Source organism: Panicum virgatum, chromosome 3K (genome assembly GCF_016808335.1).
Source record: "Panicum virgatum strain AP13 chromosome 3K, P.virgatum_v5, whole genome shotgun sequence".
Classification (NCBI taxonomy): Eukaryota; Viridiplantae; Streptophyta; class Magnoliopsida; order Poales; family Poaceae; genus Panicum; species Panicum virgatum.
Window position 1 is genome coordinate 52,682,789 of NC_053138.1, and position 27,520 is coordinate 52,710,308.

At 41.6% G+C, this 27,520-nt stretch overlaps 1 protein-coding gene and 2 long non-coding RNA genes across 3 annotated transcripts; 1 reads left to right on the forward strand and 2 right to left on the reverse strand.

The window, feature by feature from the left end:
• Positions 1 to 213: 213 nt before the first annotated feature.
• On the reverse strand, positions 214 to 14,668 carry LOC120699568. The gene is made up of 2 exons (XR_005685498.1): positions 14,457 to 14,668; positions 214 to 892 (listed from the first exon to the last, which is right to left on the reverse strand). It is a non-coding gene; the product is annotated as an uncharacterized LOC120699568 (long non-coding RNA).
• A 1,349-nt stretch (positions 14,669 to 16,017) lies between these two features.
• LOC120701033 (serine/arginine-rich splicing factor SR45-like) lies at positions 16,018 to 21,009 on the forward strand. The gene is made up of 5 exons (XM_039985205.1): positions 16,018 to 16,026; positions 18,607 to 19,230; positions 19,518 to 19,660; positions 19,733 to 19,799; positions 19,908 to 21,009. Exons 1-4 carry the CDS (start codon positions 16,018 to 16,020, stop codon positions 19,746 to 19,748), a joined length of 792 nt encoding a protein of 263 aa, XP_039841139.1. The 3' UTR covers positions 19,749 to 19,799; positions 19,908 to 21,009.
• A 1,535-nt stretch (positions 21,010 to 22,544) lies between these two features.
• On the reverse strand, positions 22,545 to 27,109 carry LOC120699569. Its single transcript, XR_005685499.1, has 5 exons — positions 26,941 to 27,109; positions 25,815 to 25,916; positions 24,555 to 24,626; positions 24,410 to 24,467; positions 22,545 to 22,802 (listed from the first exon to the last, which is right to left on the reverse strand). It is a non-coding gene; the product is annotated as an uncharacterized LOC120699569 (long non-coding RNA).
• Positions 27,110 to 27,520: the final 411 nt, after the last annotated feature.

Genomic DNA, 27,520 nt, shown 5'->3' on the forward strand with positions numbered 1-27,520 from the left:
CGCACGGAAGTCGAAGCGCACAGGGGCAGCCGCGTCCAAAATCAGCCCCCGCACGCCGAATGACTTCTTTTCGGCAAAACGTCCTCCTCGCCAGAACGACTTGTAAAACTGATACGGAGGGAGTATGCTAGCTTTTATCTCATGATATGGTTGATTTTTTTCAGGAGTAGACAGTCAAATGGGTCGATATAGACCGTCAACATAACACGGCCCTGTATCCAAGTTTGGATTTGCCACTCATCATCTGATAAACGGCATTCTTGACAGAGTTTCATAACATTTGATTGGTTGATTAGTGCATGATGCATGGCTTGATCAAACATCTCCTGGAACTTCACCGGGTCTTCTATGATCGTGATATGGCGCGGCGTGGGGAAATTGGTCTTCTGGATTATCTTGCCCCCCTTGCTGACCATAATGAATGTCTGCAGACATGCCTCTTTGTAGCCGTCGACAACCTTAGCAATCACTTGCTTCTGCTCCTCACTAAGTTGATCTTCGATAACCTTGAGGGCATTTTTTAGGCTGATCTCAGCATGGATGTCATCTTCACCGGTCGAGCCATTCTCAACCCATACATGATGTCACATGGATTGTAACACCCCAGGTATCACGCAACCCTGAGATCCTACACTCTACACTATCAAATGCTGAAAATTTAAATTTCAGCAGCAAAACCTATATACAAGCAAGACACGGAAGCAACAATAGGAAGATGTATATGAAAAGCGTGATGCTCCATAAAGACCACTCTACATCATGTACTAATATGATTTAAGTTACTACAAGATCATACAAACTCAGACTTATGCACCAAATCATTATGAGATCATGTAGAAGTGTATGGCGTGCAACTAATCCACTTCCTTTCATACTAGCTTCAAAGAATAACCTGTGAAGGCATAAACAAGGGTGAGATTGAATAATCTCAGCAAGTGAACTAATTTAACAAGCTATTTAAACTGCAATAAATTAATTAATAATTTGACAAAGTAGCAAGTATCAAAAGATAGCTCCACTATTTGCCAGATATACCAAGAGTATAGCAAAGATAAAATAATACTTATTTTGATATCAAGCTACTAATAATGAATAATGTAAGATTCACATACTGTGATGGTAAGCAACTCTTAACACAACCATAATATACGGGTCTCCGTAGCAACTATAAATAAAAGTAGCAATGTGTTGACCATATAATAATAATAAAATGGAATGATATTTGTACTCCAATTAAGGTGCAAGGGATGAAAGAGAACAACACGTGCAATATATCCATAATTTCTTAAGTCATACAAGGCACCCATCACCATGGAGAAGTATCATTATGAAATTATTTTCATGGCAACCATATCCACCGATATCCAAACATCCATACCATAAAAGCAAGTGGACGTAAGAGGCACACATATGGTATATCCAACCCTCACAAGCCACATCGCAGTGCGTGTCACCATAGGCCACAGTATATGTATGTGATACTCTATCTCCATCATATCCAACATTAAGCCAAAAATGCATATCAATGCACATGAACTCCTGACTTCATACCCATCAAGGTATGAAGCCGCACCTCTATGCCAAACCAATGATGTATGCATATGGATGCATATGAAGTCCTGCCTTCATACCCAACAAGGTATAAAGCTGCATTGTTATGCCCAATAAACAATGCTGTACCGGTACGGTCGCAACCATAGGTTCGCGACATAACTCCAAATGCCATGTAATGCAGTGCAGTGCAATGCAATGCAATGCAACAGGATCTCCAAAGCCATATATCATATACTCCAAATTCAAAGACCCTATACTCTATGATGGAAGGAGAAAATAATTCATGATAGTTAATACTAGAAATGCAAACAGTACTCCCACTTCATAAACAACACCAACCATGATTGAATAGTTATATGTTCTAAACACCAACCAACCATGACTCAGTAATCATATATTACAAATATCAACCAACCATAACTCAATAATCATATATTCTAAATATCAACCAATCATGACTCAATAATCATATGTTTCAAACACCAACCAACCACGCTTGAATATTCATATGGTGAAAACATCAACCAACAATGACTGAAGAATCATGTGTTGCAAACGTCAACCAAACAGTTATTCATACGATTATTGTGACACCCTAGGTGTCTGCACAATAAAAACTGCTTTTGTTTGTTATGCTTCATGTGTGAATTGTTTGAGCAAGGGCTTAATTTAATTTTATAAGGGCCCTTGTGTAATTATGATTTCATGCAAGGTCCTTTCTGCAGTTATATTGAATAGAGTGTGCAATTATTGCTTTTGTGGAGGGTGTTTTTGCAAAATTCAGTGCATTTATTACATGGCAGCAAATTTTGCTTTTAAGTCTAAATTTAAAGTGAAATTACCTTGAATTTGATAAAATTCCTAGAATTCATAATCCTTTTCAATGTTTTCAAATTTAGCTCTTGAATCTTTGATCAAATGAATTTTTGCACAACATCAAAGTTGTAGATCTTGAAAAATTGAACAACTTTCATGTTGGGCACTTTTCCATTTGAGCCCTATTTTGAAAGTTAACGCTAGTTTACAGAATGGTCCTTGGAATTTTTGGAAATAGCGTTTGGGTCCCTTTTCTCCTTCCCTTGTCTGCCTCTCTGCTCTCTCGCCGCCGGTGCCGTGCGCCGCCCGCCCGCCGCGCTGGGACGCCCCCGGCCAAATACAACTTCGTCTCCGCTTCACGTGGCGCCCCCACAAGCCCCTGGACCCATTGCCCCCGCGCGCTGGAGCTCCCTCCCTTCCTTCGCCGCGAGCCTCCTCGCGGCTGCCACCTCGCCGCCGCCGTGGCCCAAGCAGCGCAGCACCCCGGACTACCATCTTGCGCGCGCCTCAGCACCCCTGGAGACCCAGCATCGCAATCCACTCGCCCTCTCACTCGCTCTCTACCCCGAACCCGCAGAACATCGCCACCGCCCCGTGTGAACTCCGACGAGCTCACCCCCACCGCGGAGCCACCATTCCAGAGCAGCTCCACCCCTACAGCCCCCACCAATAGCTTTGCCTCGTCCTAGCGCCGCTCCTCGACCGCTTCTCCTCGCCTAAACCCCACGGGAACTACCCCGCCGCCGTAGCCGAGCTCCAATCGCCGCCACTCGCCGTCGATGCCCCAGTTCCAGCCCTCCTCTCGAGCTCCAAAGCCACCCACAGGTGCGCCTTGGCCTTCTTAACCTCCCACGCCCCTCCACCCTCGCCGCCGGCGCTCACCGTCGCCGGATTTGGCCGGCCATCCTCCCTCTGTTCCTTTTCCCCACGGCCAGGGACCTCGGGTTCAAATTCAAGAAAACCCGGGGGGTTTTATGCATAGCCCAAGACTCATTTGAATAGTGCTTCAAGGACCTCTTTGTTATTTCTAGCAGTGAACTTTGAAATTCAATATCAATTCGTAGAAAATTCGTAAAATAGCAAATCTTGATGTTTTGGAATCCTTGTGTGAAGCAGTTTGCAGTAGAACCATAATATGGTAGGTGTTTGTTGCAAGTTTTTGCTGTACAAGTTGTTTTGTGTCACTGGGTAAATAAAGACTAGTTATTTAATCTTTTTCTTATCTGCTGATCGAAAACTTGTCTTGCTCTGAAATGTTTATGGTAGTTTACTCATGTGACACTAGTTTTTCTATAAAAATTTCGTGATCAGTTCTCAGGTGTAGCTTTTTCTTTGATTTAATGTTTTTTTAGTAGACATTAATTATGGTAAATAGTTTCTGTTCATAATAAATCATGAAAATATTTCTGCATGTTCTTCTTAGGTAGCTTAGCTTGAAGTTGGAGTATCAGTTCATGATTAGAACAGGAGCTAAAAATGAATCTTGCTAATCTGTTGTTCTGTTTTGTTTATTTTCTCATAATTATTTCTGTGTAGATAAAATCGTGAAAAAATCGCAGTAGCTAGTTTATTTCTGTGTTGACCTCCTGTTAAATTTTGAGCTTCTTATCTGCTCTAGTTTGTCCTGTATAATTCAAGCTTGTTCTAGGTATAGTCTGAATGAATAAATTGTTGTGATTAAATAGTTACATGTCTTGGCATGATTTTTACAGGGTAGCCTACTCTGTTCTTGTTCTGTTTAGGATAATATTTTCTGATTTTATTGCTGAATGTGCTCTGAGTTGTTTATTTATTTGCAAACCATGATTTATTTGTTATAGGAAATCACCCCCACTTGTTTGTAAAGTTAGCAGACTTCATTTGTGCTGTTGATCATGATGCCTTGTGTAGTTAAATTTGTTATTTAACTACTCTATAAACAATTGCCCATGTGTGTTTTTAATGTTGTTCTTGCATTACATATAGACACGACTGCCTTATCGGACGGGACGTACGAGCTGGTCCCGGAGTCTGACGGAGGTGATCTCGAAGCTCAAGCGAACACCGCCGTACTAACTGAAGCCCCGGACCAAAGTTCGGAAGAGCCTAGAGCTGAAATAGTTAGCGACTACCGAGAAGGCAAGCCCCGGACATAACCCATATTTCAAATTATGATCTTTTGCTGTTGTTACTTACTTGTGCATTTACAGTTCTTAGGATTTGAATTGAAACCCTAGATGCATGATCCTAGGAACCTATGTACTGAACACTAGACTTGAGTTCGACTACTTGCTAAGCTTATAGGACCGGTAAAAGTCGAGTGATTGTCTGTCACTCGCGAGCTTTATAGGAATTATTTGTTTACCTTCTGTTATCAATATAAGGACGACGGATGGGGTCGTGTTCAATATCATGACCTTTGGTGAGACCCCGTCTGTATTGATGAACTTGCTAAGGTCGCGGTGTGTGGTAGCGGTGGTTAAGTTTTTAAAAGTACTAGCCACATGCCGTAAATATGGTACGCGGCAAGCCTAGTAGCCGATTGGACCGGGAAGTGGATATACCTGACACTCTCTCTTAGGGATAGGTTTTATTTTTATGTTGCGCAACACTACGACTTCAAGGGACAAGGGTGGACCGGGCACGGGTGGACCTTGGAGCCCTGTAGTCGGGGAGAGTGTTCCTATCCACAAGCCGGAAAGAAAGGTCAACGGTTGTTTGGGAATGACCCGACGGTGTTCCAGACGTGTGTGCTAGGTTTATCCTTGCAAGGTTGAATTTCGATTCAGAATCGTCCGCCTCTCACGATGAAATGAGACTGCTTGATCCCTTTGCCACACAGAGTAATAAGAGCAATAATATTATTTATCAATATTGATGGTTGCTTAGTTTTCTACCATGCTTGGTTAGTAGTTGCTTACCTAGAATGGTTAATCAACTAGAATCTTGAAAGCTAAAACTTGAAAGTAAGGACCTACTCTTTATTGCTTTTCAGCAAAAAGGAAAACCAGAGCCTCACAAACCTTGCATAGTCTAGCTATAGTGGGCTACTTATACCCGTTGACGGTTAAGTCTTGCTGAGTATTAGAATACTCAGCCTTGCTGTTGATACCTTTTTCAGGTATGAGTTTCGATAACCAGATAACTAGCTCGACCTATCCCTGCTCTTTGCCTGCTGGCTGGTCTGCTGAGTGGGATCCGTCTTCGGCCGGCAATGAACCTGACGAGTGATACCATACTTGGGCTAGCCTGGTATACTTTGGCGACGTATTGTAGCCATCGTGTTTTATCTTCCGTTGTTAAATTCTGAAGTTTTACACTTATGGCTTGTATAACTGTTTTACTAAATTTGGTTTTGTATTAATTACTTTAAACTGGTTTGTAATCTCTACTTTGCCTGTGTTGTAAACTTGTGGTTGTAATATCTCTGGACTCGCCTTCGTGCGGGGTATGCTTGTTCGATTCGAGAACCGGTGGTTGTATTGGGACGTTACCCGACAGACCAAGAATTGTTCCGTTTGAAGTGCGTTTGAGCCGGTGTTGCCTTTTTGGTGATGTCCTGCGCACTTGAGCCGGGATAATTCAGGTGGTTCTGCCACAGCTGGTATCAGAGCTGCAAGCGTACACCAGAGGTGTTGAAACCTTAAAAATCGTTTTTCGTATAAAATTGGAACAACAAAGAATTTTCGAAAAACTACGTTGGATTCGTTAAGGGTTGTGAATAGAACATAAAGTCCTAGGGAATTTACGTGAATTACTAGGTGGTTATTTATGTATGGTTTATGTTATCTGACTTCCAGCACTTTACATTTTGTTAAACCATACTCACAAGCAACTCTTAATTCCTGTAACGACGCACCTACGTTGAGGTAAGAAGGTAAGGATCCTCAGTCAGCTGAGTGAGTCTGACCTTCCCGTCGGTGATGCGAGCCGAACGCTGCCCTCAAGCAGTGGCTTACTTGAGGTGCTTCCAATATACCGACTACTAGTTGACTATATTGGAAGTAAAGTGTGCTCAGTCAGCTGAGAGAGTCTGACCTTCCCATCGGCGATGCGAACCGAACGCTGCGCTCAAGCAGTGACCTACTTGAGCTGCTGCCAATATACTGATCTCGGTCGACTATATTGGGAGTAAAGAAACTCGTGAATACGCCACTAAGTAGCGTATGTTAACGTTGGTCATACGGCGGAAATTGTATGGCTGCCGCTTCTATAGTGAGCAGTGATGTTTGGGGACGCTTTCATGGGTGCTGGCATGAAAGGTTAAATGGATATATATGTGTTCTGTCGATTTTCTGCAGGTACACTAACCGCGATTCGAAAAGTTAAGAACAGTTAGATTTTACCGACTAGCTATATAGGGAGAGCCGTATTTATGTATGCCACCGTGCTAACCACGTAAGTCCAACGATAGTTGGCAATTGTTTATTTTGTGAGGACGGTCAGGACGTGCATACATATCTGGTTGATGTTTGATTGGTTCCTAGTATGTGAAGTTGTTACATGAGCTTTTTAAGGAATTTCTAGTATGAATCCTCATAGATAAGTGTTAGTGTGCTTAAACCATAAGTGAGTTAAATTTTGATTTTAGGAGCATGCTTATTAAAATGCTTAGATTTTCTTGAATGAAAAAGATGGTTTTGAGTCGTGCTTTCATCCTAAGCCCCATCTTGTTGTTATAAGGATCTTTTCATTCCTTAGAATCTCAAATGATGAACCAGTACCACTTGGACTACCAGTTTGGAAGATCATAATCCTTCCTACTTGCCAAATCTCTTCATTTGTGCATTTCTAGGCTGTTTGATTAATATTAAAAATGTTGCAAATTTTGTGACATGGGTGCTCATCAAATTCTAGCCTATTGAATCTGTGAGACTATATTTTAGTCCAATCACTACTATGATCGCTGTTGATTAGCAGCGTAGCACAAGAACCCTGTCTATTCGATCGCCTAAGATCTATCTAGAAATCTGTCTTTCTATTGTATCTGGGTAAACCAAAATTAATTGGCCTAGTTTGTGACCTGATCTATAGTTGATCATGTGGAAAGTTTTATTCGAAAATGTGTTCTCTGGCTGCTACTAAATTTTTCCTAGTTAATGAAAGAATTACGCATTGCAGATGGTGCAAGGGACACACAATGCTCCTGCAGGGTTGGGAAGTGCTTGTGATAGCGGACAGCCACTACAACTATTGTCCAACCTGGCTGAACTCGTGGCTACCCAGACCAAACTACTCCAGCAACTTGCTCAGAGACAACAAGAGATTTATCAACTCCTACAGCAGCAACACTAGCTAGGGGAAGGGTATGATGTTCCCCAACCTCTGGTTGCGGATTATCAAGAGCTCAATGAAGAAATAAAGGAGACGAGGGATGTTTACTTAGACTCCCTAACGCCACCATCACAACCTCCGATGGAATTTAAGGCTCGCCAAGCAAAGCATCGGACTCTCAAGCATTACCCAAGCGACATAGACTTGACTGGGTGGGAAATTACCTGCACGGATTTCATCCCACGTGGTGGTTCAGGCAAAATAAAACGTTGCTTCAATTGTGGGAATCCTAACCACTTCGCTCGACACTGCTCCCAGCCTAGACGACCAAAACAGGGTCAAGATTCTATGCAGAACAACAAAAATAAGGGCAAGAGACAGGATAGTTTACAAGGAAGGGTTGGAGGCACCCCACTGTCCGATCTTCTTGAAGGTGCACTGGTTATGACGAGTATATTCTCTATTCTCAAACCGTCTAGCCCATACTTTGCATATCAAAGGGAAATCTCATTATCCTCCTTGCTCGTATAACTCTCCTTGAAAACTAAAAAGAGTGGCAATCAAGAATACTAGAATAACATGCAGGATCATTACTAGCATGGTTGTTGCATGGCCATTATTTAAACATGTGCATCATGGGGCTCAATTACAATTAACATCATATGCATCTGGGAAGGGTTTTGCGTTTATCACCTAACCCTCCGTCTTTCTTTCTAGCCATGCACATTATTTAGGTTGCTATATTTTTACCTTGTCGTGGTGTCTGTCACTGACCAATGGTGCCGCGACGGGACCTAGGGCTGCAGCCATACGTTTGTGCCACTAGGAGAGCGCTGGTATCTTGGTACGTGTAAGCAATACCCCGACAATCCATTTTTCGCGACCTGAATATTGTGTTAACTTGGGGTTTTGATTCGGCCAACAAAAACCGTGAGTTTTTGGTATATCCTTCTAGGTCACTAACCAGCATTGCAATCATACATCTCGAGGATGCATCATTCTCATGGTCATCGAGCATATGCATCTCGCATCATAATGTTTAATTTAATCAACAGTTTGAGCAAGAATGTCCTTGAGCAAAAACTCACTTTGATATCTTTTCTATCTAGATTCACCACCAGGTTGAGACCTTGATTCTCCCAGAATTTAGGTCCTCTCTTCTTTACAAAAATCCTACTATATGTTAGTACTAGAGTAATCCACCAGTCTTTTCCAGCCGACTTTGATGGTGATTGTGATCTCATGTTTTATCCACCGACTCTTGCTGCAAAGAATGAAATCCTAGAGCCTTTAGTGTGGAAAAACAATTGATTAGTTCACACAATCGCACATTAATTTTTTTCTCGCTCATAAATTCATACCTTGTTTCTTGAACTTTCTCTAAGTTCTCAATCCTTATCTACAAAAGATCATATCATCAACATCATTATTCTCTAGTGTGACTTTGTCCTGCTGGCTTGATGATTGGTCTGCTCCTTTTCCCTCGAGAGTCTATCTTTTAGAATCTTGGGGTGAGATTCCTTTTAGGGGGGAAGGCTGTGACACCCTAGGTGTCTGCACAATAAAAACTGCTTTTGTTTGTTATGCTTCATGTGTGAATTGTTTGAGCAAGGGATTAATTTAATTTTATAAGGGCCCTTGTGTAATTATGATTTTATGCAAGGTCCTTTCTGCAGTTATATTTAATAGAGTGTGCAATTATTGCTTTTATGGAGGGTGTTTTTGCAAAATTCAGTGCATTTATTACATGACAGCAAATTTTGCTTTTAAGTCTAAATTTAAAGTGAAATTACCTTGAATTTGATAAAATTACCTAGAATTCATAATCCTTTTCAATGTTTTCAAATTTAGCTCTTGAATTTTTTATCAAATGAATTTTTGCACAACATCAAAGTTGTAGATCTTCAAAAATTGAACAACTTTCATGTTGGGCACTTTTCCATTTGAGCCCTATTTTAAAAGTTATCGCTAGTTTACAGAATGGTCCTTGGAATTTTTGGAAATAGCATTTGGGTCCCTTTTCTCCTTCCCCTGTCTGCCTCTCTGCTCTCTCGCCGCCGGTGCCGTGCGCCGCCCGCCCGCCGCGATGGGACGCCCCCGGCCAAATACAACTTCGTCTCCGCTTCACGTGGCGCCCCCACAAGCCCCTGGACCCACTGCCCCCGCGCGCTGGAGCTCCCTTCCTTCGCCACGCCGCCCAGAACCTCCGCGCGGCTGCCACCTCGCCGCCGCCGTGGCCCGAGCAGCGCAGCACCCCAAACTCCTATCTTGCGCGCGCCTCAGCACCCCTGGAGACCCAGCATCGCAATCCACTCGCCCTCTCGCTCGCTCTCTACCCCGAACCCGCAGAACATCGCCGCCGCCCCGTGTGAACTCCGACGAGCTCACCCCCACCGCGGAGCCGCCATTCCAGAGCAGCTCCACCCCTACAGCCCCCACCAATAGCTTTGCCTCGTCCTAGCGCCGCTCCTCGACCGCTTCTCCTCGCCTAAACCCCACGGGAACTACCCCGCCGCCGTAGCCGAGCTCCAATCACCGCCGCTCGCCGTCGACGCCCCAGTTCCAGCCCTCCTCTCGAGCTCCAAAGCCACCCACAGGTGCGCCTTGGCCTTCTTAACCTCCCACGCCCCTCCACCCTCGCCGCCGGCGCTCACCGTCGCCGGATTTGGCCTGGCCATCCTCCCTCTGTTCCTTTTCCCCACGGCCAGGGACCTCGGGTTCAAATTCAAGAAAACCCGGGGGGTTTTATGCATAGCCCAAGACTCATTTGAATAGTGCTTCAAGGGCCTCTTTGTTATTTCTAGCAGTGAACTTTGAAATTTAATATCAATTCATAGAAAATTCGTAAAATAGCAAATCTTGATGTTTTGGAATCCTTGTGTGAAGCTCTTTGCAGTAGAACCATAATATGGTAGGTGTTTGTTGCAAGTTTTTGCTGTACAAGTTGTTTTGTGTCACTAGGTAAATAAAGACTAGTTATTTAATCTTTTTCTTATCTGCTGATTGAAAACTTGTCTTGCTCTGAAATGTTTATGGTAGTTTACTCATGTGACACTAGTTTTTCTATAAAAATTTCATGATCAGTTCTCAGGTGTAGCTTTTTCTTTGATTTAATGTTTGTTTAGTAGACTTTAATTATGGTAAATAGTTTCTGTTCATAATAAATCATGAAAATATTTTTGCATGTTCTTCTTGAGTAGCTTAGCTTGTCCATGAAGTTGGAATATCAGTTCATGACTAGAACAGGAGCTAAAAATGAATCTTGCTAATCTGTTGTTCTGTTTTGTTTATTTTGTCATAATTATTTCTGTGTAGATAAAATCGTAAAAAATTCGCAGTAGCTAGTTTATTTCTGTGTTGACCTCCTATTAAATTTTGAGCTTCTTATCTGCTCTAGTTTGACCTGTATAATTCAAGCTTGTTCTAGGTATAGTCTGAATGAATAAATTGTTGTGATTAAATGGTTACATGTCTTGGCATGATTTTTACAGGGTAGCCTACTCTGTTCATGTTCTGTTGAGGATAATATTTTTTGATTTTATTGCTGAATGTGCTCTGAGTTGTTTATTTATTTGCAAACCATGATTTATTTGTTATAGGAAATCACCCCCACTTGTTTGTAAAGTTAGCAGACTTCATTTGTGCTGTTGATCATGATGCCTTGTGTAGTTAAATTTATTATTTAATTACTCTATAAACGATTGCCCATGTGTGTTTTTAATGTTGTTCTTGCATTACATATAGACACGACTGCCTTATCGGACGGGACGTACGAGCTGATCCCGGAGTCTGACGGAGGTGATCTCGAAGCTCAAGCGAACACCGCCGTACTAACTGAAGCCCCGGACCAAAGTTCAGAAGAGCCTAGAGCTGAAATAGTTAGCGACTACCGAGAAGGCAAGCCCCGGACATAACCCATATTTCAAATTATGATCTTTTGCTGTTGTTACTTACTTGTGCATTTACAGTTCTTAGGATTTGAATTGAAACCCTAGATGCATGATCCTAGGAACCTATGTACTGAACACTAGACTTGAGTTCGACTACTTGCTAAGCTTATAGGACCGATAAAAGTCGAGTGATTGCCTGTCACTCGCGAGCTTTATAGGAATTATTTGTTTACCTTCTGTTATCAATATAAGGACGACGGACGGGGTCGTGTTCGATATCATGACCTTTGGTGAGACCCCGTCTATATTGATGAACTTGCTAAGGTCGTGGTGTGTTGTAGCGGTGGTTAAGTTTTTGAAAGTACTAGCCACATGCCGTAAATATGGTACGCGGCAAGCCTAGTAGCCGATTGGACCGGGGAGTGGATATACCTGACACTCTCTCTTAGGGATAGGTTTTATTTTTATGTTGCGCAACACTACGACTTCAAGGGACAAGGGTGGACCGGGCACGGGTGGACCTTGGAGCCCTGTAGTCGGGGAGAGTGTTCCTATCCACAAGCCGGAAAGAAAGGTCAACGGTTGTTTGGGAATGACCCGACGGTGTTCCAGACGTGTGTGCTAGGTTTATCCTTGCAAGGTTGAATTTCGATTCAGAATCGTCCGCCTCTCACGATGAAATGAGACTGCTTGATCCCTTTGCCACACAGAGTAATAAGAGCAATAATATTATTTATCAATATTGATGGTTGCTTAGTTTTCTACCATGTTTGGTTAGTAGTTGCTTACCTAGAATGGTTAATCAACTAGAATCTTGAAAGCTAAAACTTGAAAGTAAGGACCTACTCTTTATTGCTTTTCAGCAAAAAGGAAAATCAGAGCCTCACAAACCTTGCATAGTCTAGCTATAGTGGGCTACTTATACCCGTTGACGGTTAAGTCTTGTTGAGTATTAGAATACTCAGCCTTGCTGTTGATACCTTTTTCAGGTATGAGTTTCGATAACCAGATAACTAGCTCGACCTATCCCTGCTCTTTGCCTGCTGGCTGGTCTGCTGAGTGGGATCCGTCTTCGGCCGGCAATGAACCTGACGAGTGATACCATACTTGGGCTAGCCTGGTATACTTTGGCGACGTGTTGTAGCCGTCGTGTTTTATCTTCCGCTGTTAAATTCTGAAGTTTTACACTTATGGCTTGTATAACTGCTTTACTAAATTTGGTTTTGTATTAATTAATTTAAACTGGTTTGTAATCTCTACTTCGCCTGTGTTGTAAACTTGTGGTTGTAATATCTCTAGACTCGCCTTCGTGCGGGGTATGCTTGTTCGATTCGAGAACCGGTGGTTGTATCGAGACGTTACCCGACAGACCAAGAATTGTTCCGTTTGAAGTGCATTTGAGCCGGTGTTGCCTTTTTGGTGATGGCCTGCGCACTTGAGCCGGGATAATTCAGGTGGTTCTGCCACAATTATATCTATAGATCCCCCTAGTCTTAACCATAGTCACATAATTCGGGGTCGATGCCTCGTCCCACGACCCGGGAACGCAGTTCCGATTCGAGGGTCGGGGTCGAAGAGGGTCATTGTCCCATTCAAGATTGGATCGCGTCCCGGTTTGAGAGGGGTCGCAGCCCCATTGCTAGCAGATTTAATTGGAATAAGAAGGTTATTGATAGCGGATTGAGGTGGTTTTTATTAGATAATAAGCTAAGTACGTGTAGTATGATCTAAATGTACTATTTTGTATGTTTCTTATATGCTTATGCAGATTAGTTTCTTCATTAGTAGCACATATATATATAGTTTTTGTTGTTTTAAAGACGCATCGACCCGAAAATATCGACCCGGATGAATCAGAGTCGCGTTCCACATAATAATTTATCGTTCTATAAAGATATACCCCCTTCGTACCACAATTTTATAAAGTGACGTCCCTCGACCCTCGACCCCGTTCCTCGACCCGGTCGACCCAGGAACTTTGTGACTATGGTCTTAACAGAATTAGGATAGTGTGTAGCCATTATTAATTTAAACATACAAAAGAATAATTCCAAAATCCAAGCCCCAAGCATATCTATCATATAAAAACATTTCTAAGTAGCGTCGGTCAGCCCAAGGTTCAATCCATATATTTGAACACAAATAATAGCTATTAACATACTACTTCAAATCTTGCTCGTAATCCAAACTCCAATTTATCCACACATGATAGCACTAGGATGCATAAAATAGCCTAAATGTCACAGAGATTTTCATACACCAATATTAGCATAACCTCTACTATAACAAGCCCGCTCATTAGTAAACTATCAAGGATTCTAAAGATTTTACTCAAAGAAAAACATACCATAGGATAAATTACTTAGTATATGTCATATGTAAATCATCCCCAGCCATAAACTCAAAATCCATCACATATAGACCACGTCATTTGTCTATCCACCCATGTTGAAGTAAAAAGCCATGTTACCTCTAGATTTAATTTATATTAGCAACATCATTTCATATTTCACCCAATCATTATGAGTCATGTCCAAATTTGTTATATCATCACTTATGTGTGTATATTTTATAAGTGGAGGCACTAAAAATAGAATGTTAAAGTTGTAGCAACGCAACCGCTACGTTCACTTCCTTTACCAATAATGTAGGTATGCATAGACTCCTCATAGTAACACCACCTGACTAGATCTGCCAGGCCACACGAACAGTCACATTGATTCATCCATATCTCGAGTTCTAATCCACCAAAAATTACAATTAAATACAATCTGGAAAGCTTAAGAAATTATCCACAACGTTTTAAACATAGCCAAATCTGCTACGAAACAGCAACTAGAAAACGTGGTAAGAATCAAACCCAACACCTAATCCTCTAATCTCTCACAGCCAAATCCTCCAAAACACTTAATTAAAGGGTATAAAGTCGGATTCCATACTTACCCACGGGGTTCTCCATGAGAATCCGTAAGGGAAGGTTGGGGAAAACACAAATCCCGCCTATCTCCTCGATCCTCTCTTCCTCCTCAATCCATTTTGATGCTCCGCTTTCTTGATTGAGGCTACAATGGAGCGGATCTGAGGGAGCAATGGAGAGAGAGAGGAGAAAGCGTGCTGGGGGGAGGGGTCGTGAGGAGTGAGGGGGGGGGGCGCTCCAGGGGTGTCGGCAAAGGGGAAGGGGAGGCTGAACTAGGTTGAAGGGGTACGTTCCTTTTTTTTTCTAAATTCATCCCATCCCTTAATTCTTCGGATGCACATATCTCCATGATCATAAATCCGAATACTACACATGAGTACTCAAACGGATTGGGGGGGGGGGGCGCTCCAGGGGTGTCGGCAAAGGGGAAGGGGAGGCTGAACTAGGTTGAAGGGGTACGTTCCTTTTTTTTTCTAAATTCATCCCATCCCTTGATTCTTCGGATGCACATATCTCCATGATCATAAATCCGAATACTACACATGAGTACTCAAACGGATTGCTTTCGAAAAGATCTACGCATCTACAGTCTCCGATTTTCTATACGAACTACAGATCAAAAAGTCAACTTTTGCCCCTCCTTAAAATACCCGGTCAACGTGTACCTATTTTATACTTTCTAACAAACAGAGCGTACTTTGCTCAAAATCATAATCCATTAGTTCATAGACAACCAAATATCATAACATCAATCTAAATTTTTCATCAAGCATACATGACTAGTGACATTTTACTTTTAATAGCATTACATGGATGTTGATGACATGTCCCACCGGGCGTGCCAATAAATGTGTTGATGCAATCCCATTGGACGGATTCTCGCGCTCCACGTACGCTAGAGCGGGGGAGATATGCTTCACTTTGAGTACTGAACCCAGTTAGCGTGTGTGTGGTGCGCTCGGCGTGCTAGTTAATTTGACCTACAATTGACAAAAAGAATAAACATTAAGGAAGCAAGCCATCTAGAATAATGCAGCTTTAAAGAACAACACCTAGACCCAAATCCTATTGGTTTTGGTTATAGTGATAGAATCACGTGAGTAGCCGATAGCGAGCAGATCCAAGATGGATAAATTGTGGTAAAAGCTTCAAACAAACTAGATTAAACAGATTAACCTAGCAAGATCTAAACAATTATCGATAACTTGTGATATAAACATGGAACAAACCAAATTAAATAATTTAACCTAAAAGATTGATAACTTCTACCAGTAAATTGGTGAGTAAGCTAGACCCCACCGAACGGATCTAACAGGCTCGATAAATTGGTGAACAGCTAGAGCCCGCCGGATAGATCTAACGTGTTCGATAAATTTGAGCGCTATAGACATAGGAAGAAGCGATGCACCGTCAGTCTGGGCCTATCTACACAACTCGACTCGGAACTTACCAGCAAACGACGAATGTGCCTGCTGAGAAGAACTTATAAAGAGAAAATCTACTGCAACTAGGGTGAACCGCCATACTGAAAGGTAGATGAGATGAATGTAAAGTTTGTGTTTGGATGTGGTTGATCAAAGTTTCCAGATGCCGAAGGTCAGCTATTTATAGCCTAAACGTAGACCCTGATGCCGATACAGCGATATTACAACTGTGGAACAAGAAACAAACTTGCCTAATTTAGACAATACGAATCCTAACATATAACTTGGATGTGGTTGATCAAAGTTTATGTTCGTCACCTCTATCACATCACCGATGACTACTCAAAAGTTTCAACTACAAAGTTGTAGATCTTGTCGCGACCTACAACTTTCATTTATACTTTTTTTTCCATCTGAGGTCATTTGAAAATTTAAAATTCAAAATTTAAACCATGTATTTGGGTGCCAAAACAACCTCAACTGAAAAAATTTCAACTATAAAGTTGTAGATCAGGTTCAGACCTACAATTTTTGTATAGACCATTTTTTTTCAATTTGAGACCATTTGAATTTTTCAAAAATCGCGTGTTCAAATATTATGAAAAGTCACAAAGGTGACGCACTTTGATGTTGTTCGTCACCTATGTCATCACAAAGGTTACGCACTTTGATGATGCCCGTCGCCTATATGAAACTTGTAGGTGACAGACCATAAATATGGCCCATCACCTGTAAGAAAGGTGACGTGCTTATATGTTGCACATCACCTATGTAATAATAAGAAAGATGACGGTCAATGTTTTAGGGAGGCCCCCAAGGTGTCAAAGGTGACGTGCATCATCTTCGAGCATCGCCCATATCGCAAAGGTGACACGCAACAACAATGTGTCACCTTTGTGCGTGTCACTATAGATCGTTTCTTACCTAGTGCACTCTGGCCCAAAGGCCCATTGTGCCCTTCCTTTTCTTTTGACCCAGTGCTGGCTCATTCTCCATCGGCTGCCCGTTCAACAGATTGGCATATACCATTATTGGTGTCAACAGAATTTAAGTGAAACGTCTTACGGGAGCCATCTAGTTCATTTAGTTTTCTTTGCGAGAATAAGAATGCTTGGCACCGCTCTATAATTATTAACTTGTGACTAATTAATCTAGGTTTATTTTTATTTTATGATTCTTGCTAGGCTACCATCACTAGAGTAGATGGAGCCCTGTCAAAGGGGGCCTTGGTATTTTCTATGGTAATTTCATGACCTTTGCAATGAATGAATTTATGTGACCTATTACATCCTAATGGTGCATAGGATTCCAAGGAGAGGTGATATAATAGGAGTAGATCAAGATATCATGGGCAAAATTTACGTTAAACCTATGTAATCATTTATATAGAGTCCTTTGTAATCAACTAGAGATAGATCCTCAATTGATATCAAGCTTTACCCCTCGTAGTCACTACCGGAAACCGGTCATACGCCGAGTGTCGCTGGGTTTGCCGAGTGCAAAAATATGGGCACTCGGCAAACTGCCTATTTGCCGAGTGGGAGAAGAAATGCACTCGGCAAAAAGGGTAGTTTGCCGAGTGTCCCCAAAGGAGCACTCGGCAAACCAATCGTTTGCCGAGTGTCCACTAGGGGGCACTCGGCAAACCGCCTCACCCCGCAACACCCGTCAACGGTACTGTGACGGCCGTGATATTTGCCGAGTGTCCAACGTTAGACACTCGGCAAATACACTTCTTTGCCGAGTGCCACATTGTGACACTCGGCAAATATTTAATAAATTTTTTTCTTCCACCTTTCAAACTTTTGTGTCTGTTCTCACACGATAAGATTCACTGCATATTAAAATTTCATATATTTTCCCTAATGTTTTCTATATTTGCTCAATTTCTTTCATTAAAAGACTATTCTTGGAAAAATTCAAAGTTGTACTGCATGTTTTTGAAATAATGTACTATAATGAATGGAAAATTGATATTCATATTACTGAGTCAAATTTGAGTCACTGTCGAAGATTTGAAAGAAAAAATCGAATATCTTGTACATGAAATATGACCACGAACATATGGCTAAATAGATTTTAAATTCTATAAAAAGCAAATGAAGTCTGAAAATCATGAGATTTGTCATGATACCATGATATCATATGTGGAGAGTGTGATAAAAAAACTGAGAAGGTTTTGCAAAAGTTTTGACATATATAGCTTACGAAATGAGACATCTCCAAAGAAGTTCCATAGACAATAGAGGATTCATTAAGATTTTGAGTAATAATGATGATCGAATTGGAGTTTGAATTCAAATATTTTTGTATAGGCAATAGACAAGATGGAATGTTCTCTGTTAAATTTTGGATATTTTTTGAATCCGTTTGATAATTTTAATTTTTTTTGCAACTACACTATGAAATTGATGTAATTTGAATTTGAACTAATATTGAATGAAATAATGGAATTTTCTTTCGTTGACGCATCAGTAGGAACTATTCAGTGAATTTGGAAAGGCATTTTAATGGAAAAGTTGAACAAATTTACTCAAACACATATTCAATTAGAATAATTAGTTGAAATAAAATGCATTTGAGCTATACATATGCATGAAATAGGAATTGCTGACTTATTTGGCAAAGTATTTTTTAAATTATATTAAAAAAAATTAAGTGAAAAATATTTAAACAATGAAATAAAAAAATACATTTGCCGAGTGTCTAGACAAGGACACTCGGCGAACACAATCTTCGTTGAGTGTCCCAGATCTCAACACTCGGCACATTCTATCTTTGCCCAAGTGTTCCAGATCGGGGCACTCGGCAAACACCCCCTCCCCATCACTTATCCAGAACAAACACACAGGCACCAGTGCACCACACACACCGCTGCTGCTCGCCTGCCTGCTCCCTTCTGCGCTCGCCACAGCGCCGCCGCTCCTCGTCCGCGCCACCGCGCCGGCCCGCCTCCGCCTCCGCCTGCGCTCGCCCCCGTGCCGGACCGCCTGCGCTCGCCCCCGCGGCCGGACCCCCTGCGCTCGCCACCGCCGCCCGCCAAGGCCGCCGGGTGAGCTTCCTCCTCAACGCCGCCTGCGCTCACCACCGCCGCCGCCTGCGCTCGCCCCCGCGCCAGACCGCCTGCGCTCGCCCCCGCGCCAGACCGCCTGCGCTCGCCCCCGCGCCAGACCGCCTGCGCTGCGAGCACCGCCGGCCGACGCAGCGCCGCAGCCAGCCCGTCTGCGCAGCTCCGGCCACCAGGAGCTCGTCGTCTGAGTTCGAGGTCACCTCCAGGAAGAAGAGTCCGAGGGCCACCAGGAGCTCGTCGGCGAGCCTGGATCTTCACCTCAACGACCCGCTGCCCCTCGACTGGGAACAGTGCCTCGACCTCCATGTGAGTGATGGATATTTGATTTTGTACAATTAGATTCAAATAATAGTTTTTGTTTCAAGTTCTTGAACCTGATTGATTTTGACTGGGAGATGTTCATTAGAGGCGTGTTTAGAATTGCAAGGAGATTTGCCTGCGCAGGTGTTTCCTCTCGCATTTTTTGTTGGCCCGAGAGCTGTCGATTCAGTCTGCAGTTACTTCTGAATCTTTTGCTTGTACCTGATGATTCAATACGTGTATATATAAAAGACTATAGTTTCTGAACTGCTTTCATCTAATGATCATGCCAGGGGCAAAATGTCATCTCAAAGTTCAGTTCAGAAGCAATTTATATGCAGAAAACCGAAACATATCTTTTAAAGAGCATTGGACTTTTGGTAAAAAAAAGAGAGCAATGGACCAAATTTCACTGGTGTTGCAAAATCCTTGGGAGGTATGACCTTGCACCCTGTTCAAAATTCAGAGTATTTCACATATTAGTCATTTTGGTCTTTGGGTGCTGTAGGAACTATTATGTTTGAGATGTTCACCCAATTTCATAACTCAGAACATCATTACATTACAATGAACAGGCATGTTTCATAAGCTGCCTTGTACTGTATTGTTGTTTACTTTGAATATGTGTTTACTTTGAATATGGAGAACTGAGGGAGAAAACTGAGAAACTGAAGTGTTCACAGGTTGCATTCTTATCGGCCAATGTGGGTTTAGATGCTCCCTCAGCTGCTGCTCAAGCAGCTATTCTGCAAAATCCCGTGTTCATCTAAATGACGAAGAGATTGATTCTTCAATAAATAGCACCAGGGAAGTAGGTATCACCTCTGCTCTCTGAAACCATGTCTTTGCCTTTTCTTTGCAATTTCTGCCATATTGATGTTGTACATACACTGATGTGCACAATAAAACCGGCAGGCATGTTTCGTAATGACACACAGAGCTTATAGGAGCTTTGATGGAGCAATATTTCATTGCTGGTCAGACACTGCTATACCTTGGTAGATAACCAGATTAATTTAGTGTGAGACTTTTCATCATGTAGGATGGACATTTGCTCATTATCTGTATGCAACTTCTATTTTGCTGTAGAGATTTGTCCCCCTTGCATGAATGTTTATAAACTGGCTTTGAATTAGAAAAACAAGAGCTCTTACTCTGGATGCCCATGCATATATATATGTTGCTCCATGCTTCATGCTTCATGCTTGGAAGATAGACAAAATTCTTACTGAAGATACAGAAAATGCAAGTGCTCCCTAAGCATGAAGCCCTTTCTAGTGTGCTATATTATTCCTATTGCCATCATGAGATGCCTTGATGATTATCTGCAAGTAATTGGGTTGTCACAAATTAAATATGTTAGTTGCCATGATATATCTTTAGGAGTTGGAACCATATGGTGGTTGCATATATGTGCCACTATTTATCATTTTCATGATTTATTTAGGATATATGTGCCACTGTTTTGTATTCACTATTTTACACTGTTTTGTCCTTTTTTTTAGCAAGGGAGGCTATTTCACCGTCCTTGACTCGTTCACTTCGCCGCAAGACGTTGTCAAGCTCGTCTCGTAGTGGTTGTCGAATAATTGTATGGACCTGTAGTGGTTGTGGATTATTTCTAGTTGTGGATGAACGCTACATTGTGGAATACCTGTATCAGTTGTATGGACTTAACTTGTGCACTTGTGGATTATTTCTAGATGTGGATGAACGCTACTAAACTTTAATTGTATTTGTGGATTACTTTGTGTACATATGAACTTCTTGTGATGGTTATTTTGATGTGTATGTGATGCATATAATGTATATTTGAGAGGGGTACCATATACATTGCCGAACAGAAAAAACTGAAAAAAGAAGCCACTTTGCCGAGTGTCATGACCAGGACACTCGGCAAAGATGCTTAAATTGGCCGCCTGGAAGCATGGTTTGCCGAGTGCTAGGGGGCAGACACTCGGCAAAGAAGTAGGGTTTGCCGAGTGTCTGGCCGTTATGACACTCGGCAAAGTATACGTCACCGTTACGCTCTCGTTGCACCTACTTTATTTTGTTGAGGGTCGTCTGGACACTCGGCAAAGTGTTTGCCGAGTGCCCGATGGAAAACACTCGGCAAACACTCCTTTGCCGAGTAAACAGTAGCCGAATGTTGTATGCCGAGTGCGATACTCGGCAAAGCCTTTGCCGAGTGTTTTATAGGCTTTGCGAGTGTCTGGGACACTCGGCAAACAAGAGATATCCGGTAGTGAGTATAAGGTTGGTATATGCTAGATAGACCATACACATTGGTGTATCCAAGCATTCCCGAAAGAAACAATACATGCATCTTAGGCCAGAATAGACCATATATATTCCCTCCCTAAAAACTCATTCTAATTTTGTTCTTCCATGACCTTTAAAATGACATTGTTTTTGCCAAAGGAGAGAGCTTTATTCATTAAGAGAGAGTTCATTACACCCTAGAGTTCTAACGCAATCCAGTAAGGAAGAAAAAGAATCTCAACACTGTTGGAGCGGATGGCTAGATGGGCAAACTCATGCGCCACCTTATTTTTCTCTCTCCCGATTTTGATGAAGCATGAGGCTTGATAAATGCTTGTTGACACCGCGCCGACGGCAACGTGCAGTGCCGGGTTCTGGGACTGCTCGATTCAATTCAGCTACTCAAGAAGGAGCCAATTTTATTCTTTTAAATTGATCCACGAGTCCAACAATTTCATCTGTCACAAGACAAGTATGCTATCCATATATGTACGACGCCAGGCAGACTTTATTATATATTATTACAAGTACGGAGACCGAGCGCGAGCGGGCATTATTGTTGGATTGGATTGGAGCCCTAACTAAACAAACAGTAACAACAGCGAGGCGGGGAGCCGTCGCACGCACCGCCAATGTTATCAATGCTTTCAGACCTGCAGCCACAATGACATATACCTGCTAGTATTAAGCAGATGGCAGAGGAGCGAGTGATCAAGGAGAAGTTTAGCATGCAATTTATATAGTAAATCACATGTCCAAGAGGACGACAAAACTTGCCTGGTTGAATGCTCGATCGGACGGAGAAAGTAAAGTTAATAAAGGTACGAGATTCCTGAATGATTCTCCATCGATGTATGATTGCATACTTACTTACGAGAGTACGTGTATATAGATTTAAATTAGGAAGTAGCTAAAATACGGCCGGCCGTAAATTTGCTTATGGTACGGCCGCACCGTTTCGAGAATACAATGATTAGAAAAATCATGATGCTTTCTGCTTTTAGACTGTAGCGGTAGGTTTTGTCTCCTAATGTGCTTTCTTTTGGAGACAAACTGAATAAGCCAAGAAACATAATAAAGATTCCAGATCACCTCGTGTGCAAATACATCAATCCAATATGTCAAAATTAGGATATATAATAAGCAATTATACACAAACAAATTTACGTCCACCCTATGCTAAATCCAAAAATATAACATCACAAGTGAAACTGAACGGCATGGTTATTCATGGGATTACACAGACATGTCACAAGCATATTATCACAAATGCAGCGTACTTCATACTTGCATAATTGATGAGTTCCTTTTATGACCTGCCGTACAATGAGAAAAAGAAGATAAGATCAGTTTGTGTAGCAAAAATAAGTTGCATAAGGTGAAGAACTAGCTTGTGTATCCTACTAAGCAACAGAGGCCCTCCAGAAATAAAAGGTCATCAAAAATTGCCTAGGAAAATGCATTTTTTTATCTTGTTCATAACCAAAACTTTGTCACTATTAGTAGTGATTTGCCTAAAAATGATACTTTGACTAAATAAGAAATATTTTGCATGATCAAGAATGCCCAATATGAGAGTAGTATTTTGCCTAGCTAGAGGTAACATCATTAACTAACAGAAAATAATATTTTTGCCTAATTAAAGTAATATTATTGCCTGGTGAAAAATCATATTATTTCCTGGTAAAGAACATATTGCTGCATTTATTAAATTTCAATGAAAAGCATCATTCAACATGCAGAGTTTGTTGTATGCTCTTTCATAATATGCCAAAAAATAATTTTTTTGCCTAATGAAAATAGTATTATTGCCTAGTGAAAACATGATGTGCGATTTCAGCGCGGCTAGGCATGAGGGGGGAGACGTTAGTCTAGATGGGCAAATGGTGGTCAAGAAGGATACTTTTCGGTATTTAGGATCGGTGCTACAAAAGGATGGCGACATTGATGAAGATGTTAGGCATAGAATTTCAGCTGGCTGGTTGAAATGGCGGCAAGCTTCTGGCATCCTTTGTGACAAGAGGGTGCCACAAAAGCTAAAAGGCAAATTCTATAGGACAGCAATTCGTCCGGCGATGTTATACGGTGCTGAATGTTGGCCTACAAAAAGGCGATATGTCCAACAACTGAGTGTAGCAGAGATGCGGATGTTGCGGTGGTTTTGCGGGCACACAAGGAGGGATAGAGTCCAGAACGAAATTATTCGGGATAGGGTCGGGGTGGCACCAATTGAGAAACTTACCCAGCATCGGCTGAGATGGTTTGGACATGTCCAACGAAGGCCTCCTGAGGTGCCGGTGGGTAATGGGGTTCTTGAGCGGGTCGATAATGTAAAGAGGGGTAGAGGTAGACCTAAACTGACGTGGGATGAGTCGGTTAAGAGAGACCTTAAGGATTGGAATATTTCTAAAGAGATAGCTTTGGATAGGAGCGCTTGGAGAGTAGCTATCAATGTGCCTGAACCTTGAACTTATTTCTTTCGGGTTTCATCTCTAGCCTACCCCAACTTGCTTGGGGAAAAAGGCTATGTTATTGTTGTTGTTGTTGCCTAGTGAAAACATGTTATTGCCTAATGAAAATCATATTATTGCTTGGTGAAGGAAGTGTTGCTGCATTTATTAAGCTTCAATGACAAGCATCATCCAACATGCAGAGTTTGTTGTATGCTTTTTCATAACATGCCAGAAAATAATGTTTTTGCCTAATGAAAATAATATTATTGCCTAGTGAAAACATGTTATTGCCTAATGAAAATCATATTATTGCCTGGTGAAGAACATGTTGCTGCATTTATTAAGCTTCAATGACAAGCATCATCCAACATGCAGAGTTTGTTGTATGATCTTTCATAACATGCATAAAAGTTGTGAAGCACCAACACTGATTTAGGAAGAGCAATCATGTAAAGAGAAATCTCAACTACCTTAAGTTTGTTGTATGCTCTTTCAAGAAGTCTGTTCATAACATGTCACTCCAAACTCCTATCAGATAATCTAAAAGTTAATCATTATAGTAACTCTATGCACTAATGTTTAAGGTATAATCAAGAAATATAATTCAATTGATACCTCTCCTAAAGATCCTTTGTATCTTGAAATGGATTTATCAAGCTTAATTAATTTGCATTTATTTTGATTAACCTGCAAATACAAAAAAGGCGACATGTCCAACAACTGAGTGTAGCAGAGATGCAGATGTTGCGGTGGTTTTGCGGGCACACGAGGGATAGAGTCCGGAACGAAGTTATTCGGGATAGGGTCGGAGTGGCACCAATTGAGGAGAAACTTACCCAGCATCGGCTGAGATGGTTTGAACATGTCCAACGAAGGCCTCCTGAGGCGCCGGTGCGTAATGGGGTTCTTGAGCGGGTCGATAATGTAAAGAGGGATAGAGGTAGACCTAAACTGACGTGGGATGAGTCGGTTAAGAGAGACCTTAAGGATTGGAATATCTCTAAAGAGATAGCTTTGGATAGGAGCGCTTGGAGACTAGCTATCAATGTGCCTGAACCTTGAACTTATTTCTTTCGGGTTTCATCTCTAGCCTACCCCAACTTGCTTGGGAAAAAAGGCTATGTTGTTGTTGTTGTAACCTGCAAATACAAGATGTTACCATTTTAATATGAATTGGTGCAACCAGAACAAAAAAAATATTAAACTAAAATGGATAATTTGTTTGTTCATTTAGCACAGGCGGACTACACATGAAATTGCACACAGTTATCAGTAGAAACAAAAGAAAAACACACATTGTCACATTACACAAAAAATGCTAAAAAATCAAGGCACAAAGATGCTTAGCTAGTATGATTAATTTGCTTGTTGGTTGAGCATAAGTTGCATATATGAAATCGAAGAAAATGATCAGTAGGAACATGGGAAAAATGCAAGAATCAGAATGCAAAAAATGCTAAAAAAAAACTGATCCCACTATATGAAACACGTCACCCACGTTAGAAAGCGAGCCATGAAAAGCATTAGATCCTCAAGAAAAGGAAAAAAACACCACTTTGAACATTTACGATTCCATAAACCAGGTTGTGCTTTTTTTTATTTAGTAAGCTTAGCCACAGAGCCATGGACAGGCAGCAACTAAAATGAATAAGTTGCTTGATGATTTAGAAAAAATTGCCTACAAATAAATCTGAGAGGGTTAAATGATACTGACTACAAATCTGTTCTTCTTCCTTATGCATCAGTTGGCTGAGACATTTCTATTGTTGGTGTACATGATACAAGCTACCTACAAACAGGGCTGTGCATTGATCCTAAAATGTAGAAAAATAAAGGAAACTTCTATCATCACCAAGGCAGAAGGAGGAACCAAACCTGAAAAGATATGTGAATGTATTGATAAATGATGCACAAAACTGAAAATAGGCTCTTATCGTCACACCCAGAAAACGAATGCCCCTAGATTTTAATTAAACTCTGCAAAGAATACCAGAGTAGGATGTTAGAAACTTCAAATCTATAAAAATAGGGGATAAACAAAATTTGCTAGATGCCTATATGGCAGGAAAACAGTTGAGCAGGCAAGCAGTAATTAACAAGAAAATAGAGAAGATTGCATGCTTAATTGCCTAATGTACAATACAATTGGAGTTGTATTTCACTGTACTTCGGATAACAGTACCACAGAGTGATGCTAAAATTCAGGTCTTGTATTGCAGAGATGTTGGTAGTAGGTAATAATATATGCAAAACCAAACCAAATCATAATGATGGTGATCCTCGTGGGTTAAATCATATTCATATTCGTTGGAGAAATGTTGAACAGGCAACATTAGGAATAGACACATCAGTAGTACATATGAACACACCAATCTATGCTATGATTGATCCAGGAGTATTGCAGGGGAGCCGTACATGTGGACACTTGGATAACAATGTAGAGCAAGTCATATAGAAAGTAGTTGCTGCAAGTTCCGAGAGCTACAGTGGTGGTGGTTGAAGCCAGAGTTACTGTATAGATGTTCCTAGGTCGAGACATATCAATGTTACCACTGCGAAAGATCCCATAAACTTGGAGCATTTTGTCAGACACCTAGCGTGCGCTTGTGCTGGCATAAACTAGAGGCACCAAACTTGTAGGCCGCTGAGCTCTAGATGTTGATAGAGAGCAACAGAGAAGTTGAGGACGAAGTTGATGCACCTTCTGCAGCAGCATATGTGGGCGCCAAAATCGCCAACATTAGTAATTAAGCATTCCGTCTAACACTTGATGGGCATGTTGATGTCGATGTAACCAATTTTTGTTGGCCCACGAAACTGTATAGCAGAGAAAAGCTGGTACTTCAGAGCCGAGGCGTGGAAGCCTCGTCGAGCTCGCCGGCAAGCTTGGAGAGGCTCTCCATGCCTAACCCCAACCCTAACCCCCAGTCCCAAATCCCCAAACCTTAACCCGTCGATGGCTCAATCCAAAAGAGGGAGAGGGGGGAGGAGGAGGACCTACCGTCGCCGGCCGTCGGCAACGAGCCACCGGAGCTGCTGGACGAACGAATCGGAGGAGAGGGAGAGAGAGAACGGGTGAGTTCTGGAGAGTGGAGAGGAGGCAACTTGGCAGAAGCCATGTCTGGCAGGAGGATGAGGATAAGGTCACGTGTGATAGCTCTTGGATTATTATTCTATAGATAACGATAGATGCACGCGGGCCGTGCAATCAAATAAAAATATGGCCGGCCACTAAGTAGTCTTTGCCTTTAAATTATATGATTGCATATTTACTTAGAGTTTTTTTAGTATTTTATACCAAACAAGCATAAGCAAATACATGTTAACAGGAGTATATACGAATGCACATACACAAATTCTATTACACAAGCACCTCTGAGAGAGTAAGCTAACATATCTTAATATGAACATCATTATCAAGTCAAAGATTTGAACACAAGTGATAAACCTAATTTTTTTATAAGAAACTACATATGTAAATAATTTTCAGATATGTCAAAATTAATTTATGATACCACACGATCACAGGATGACTGCCATCTATATGCTGGTCATGAAAATTCAGAGCAACTTTTATAAGG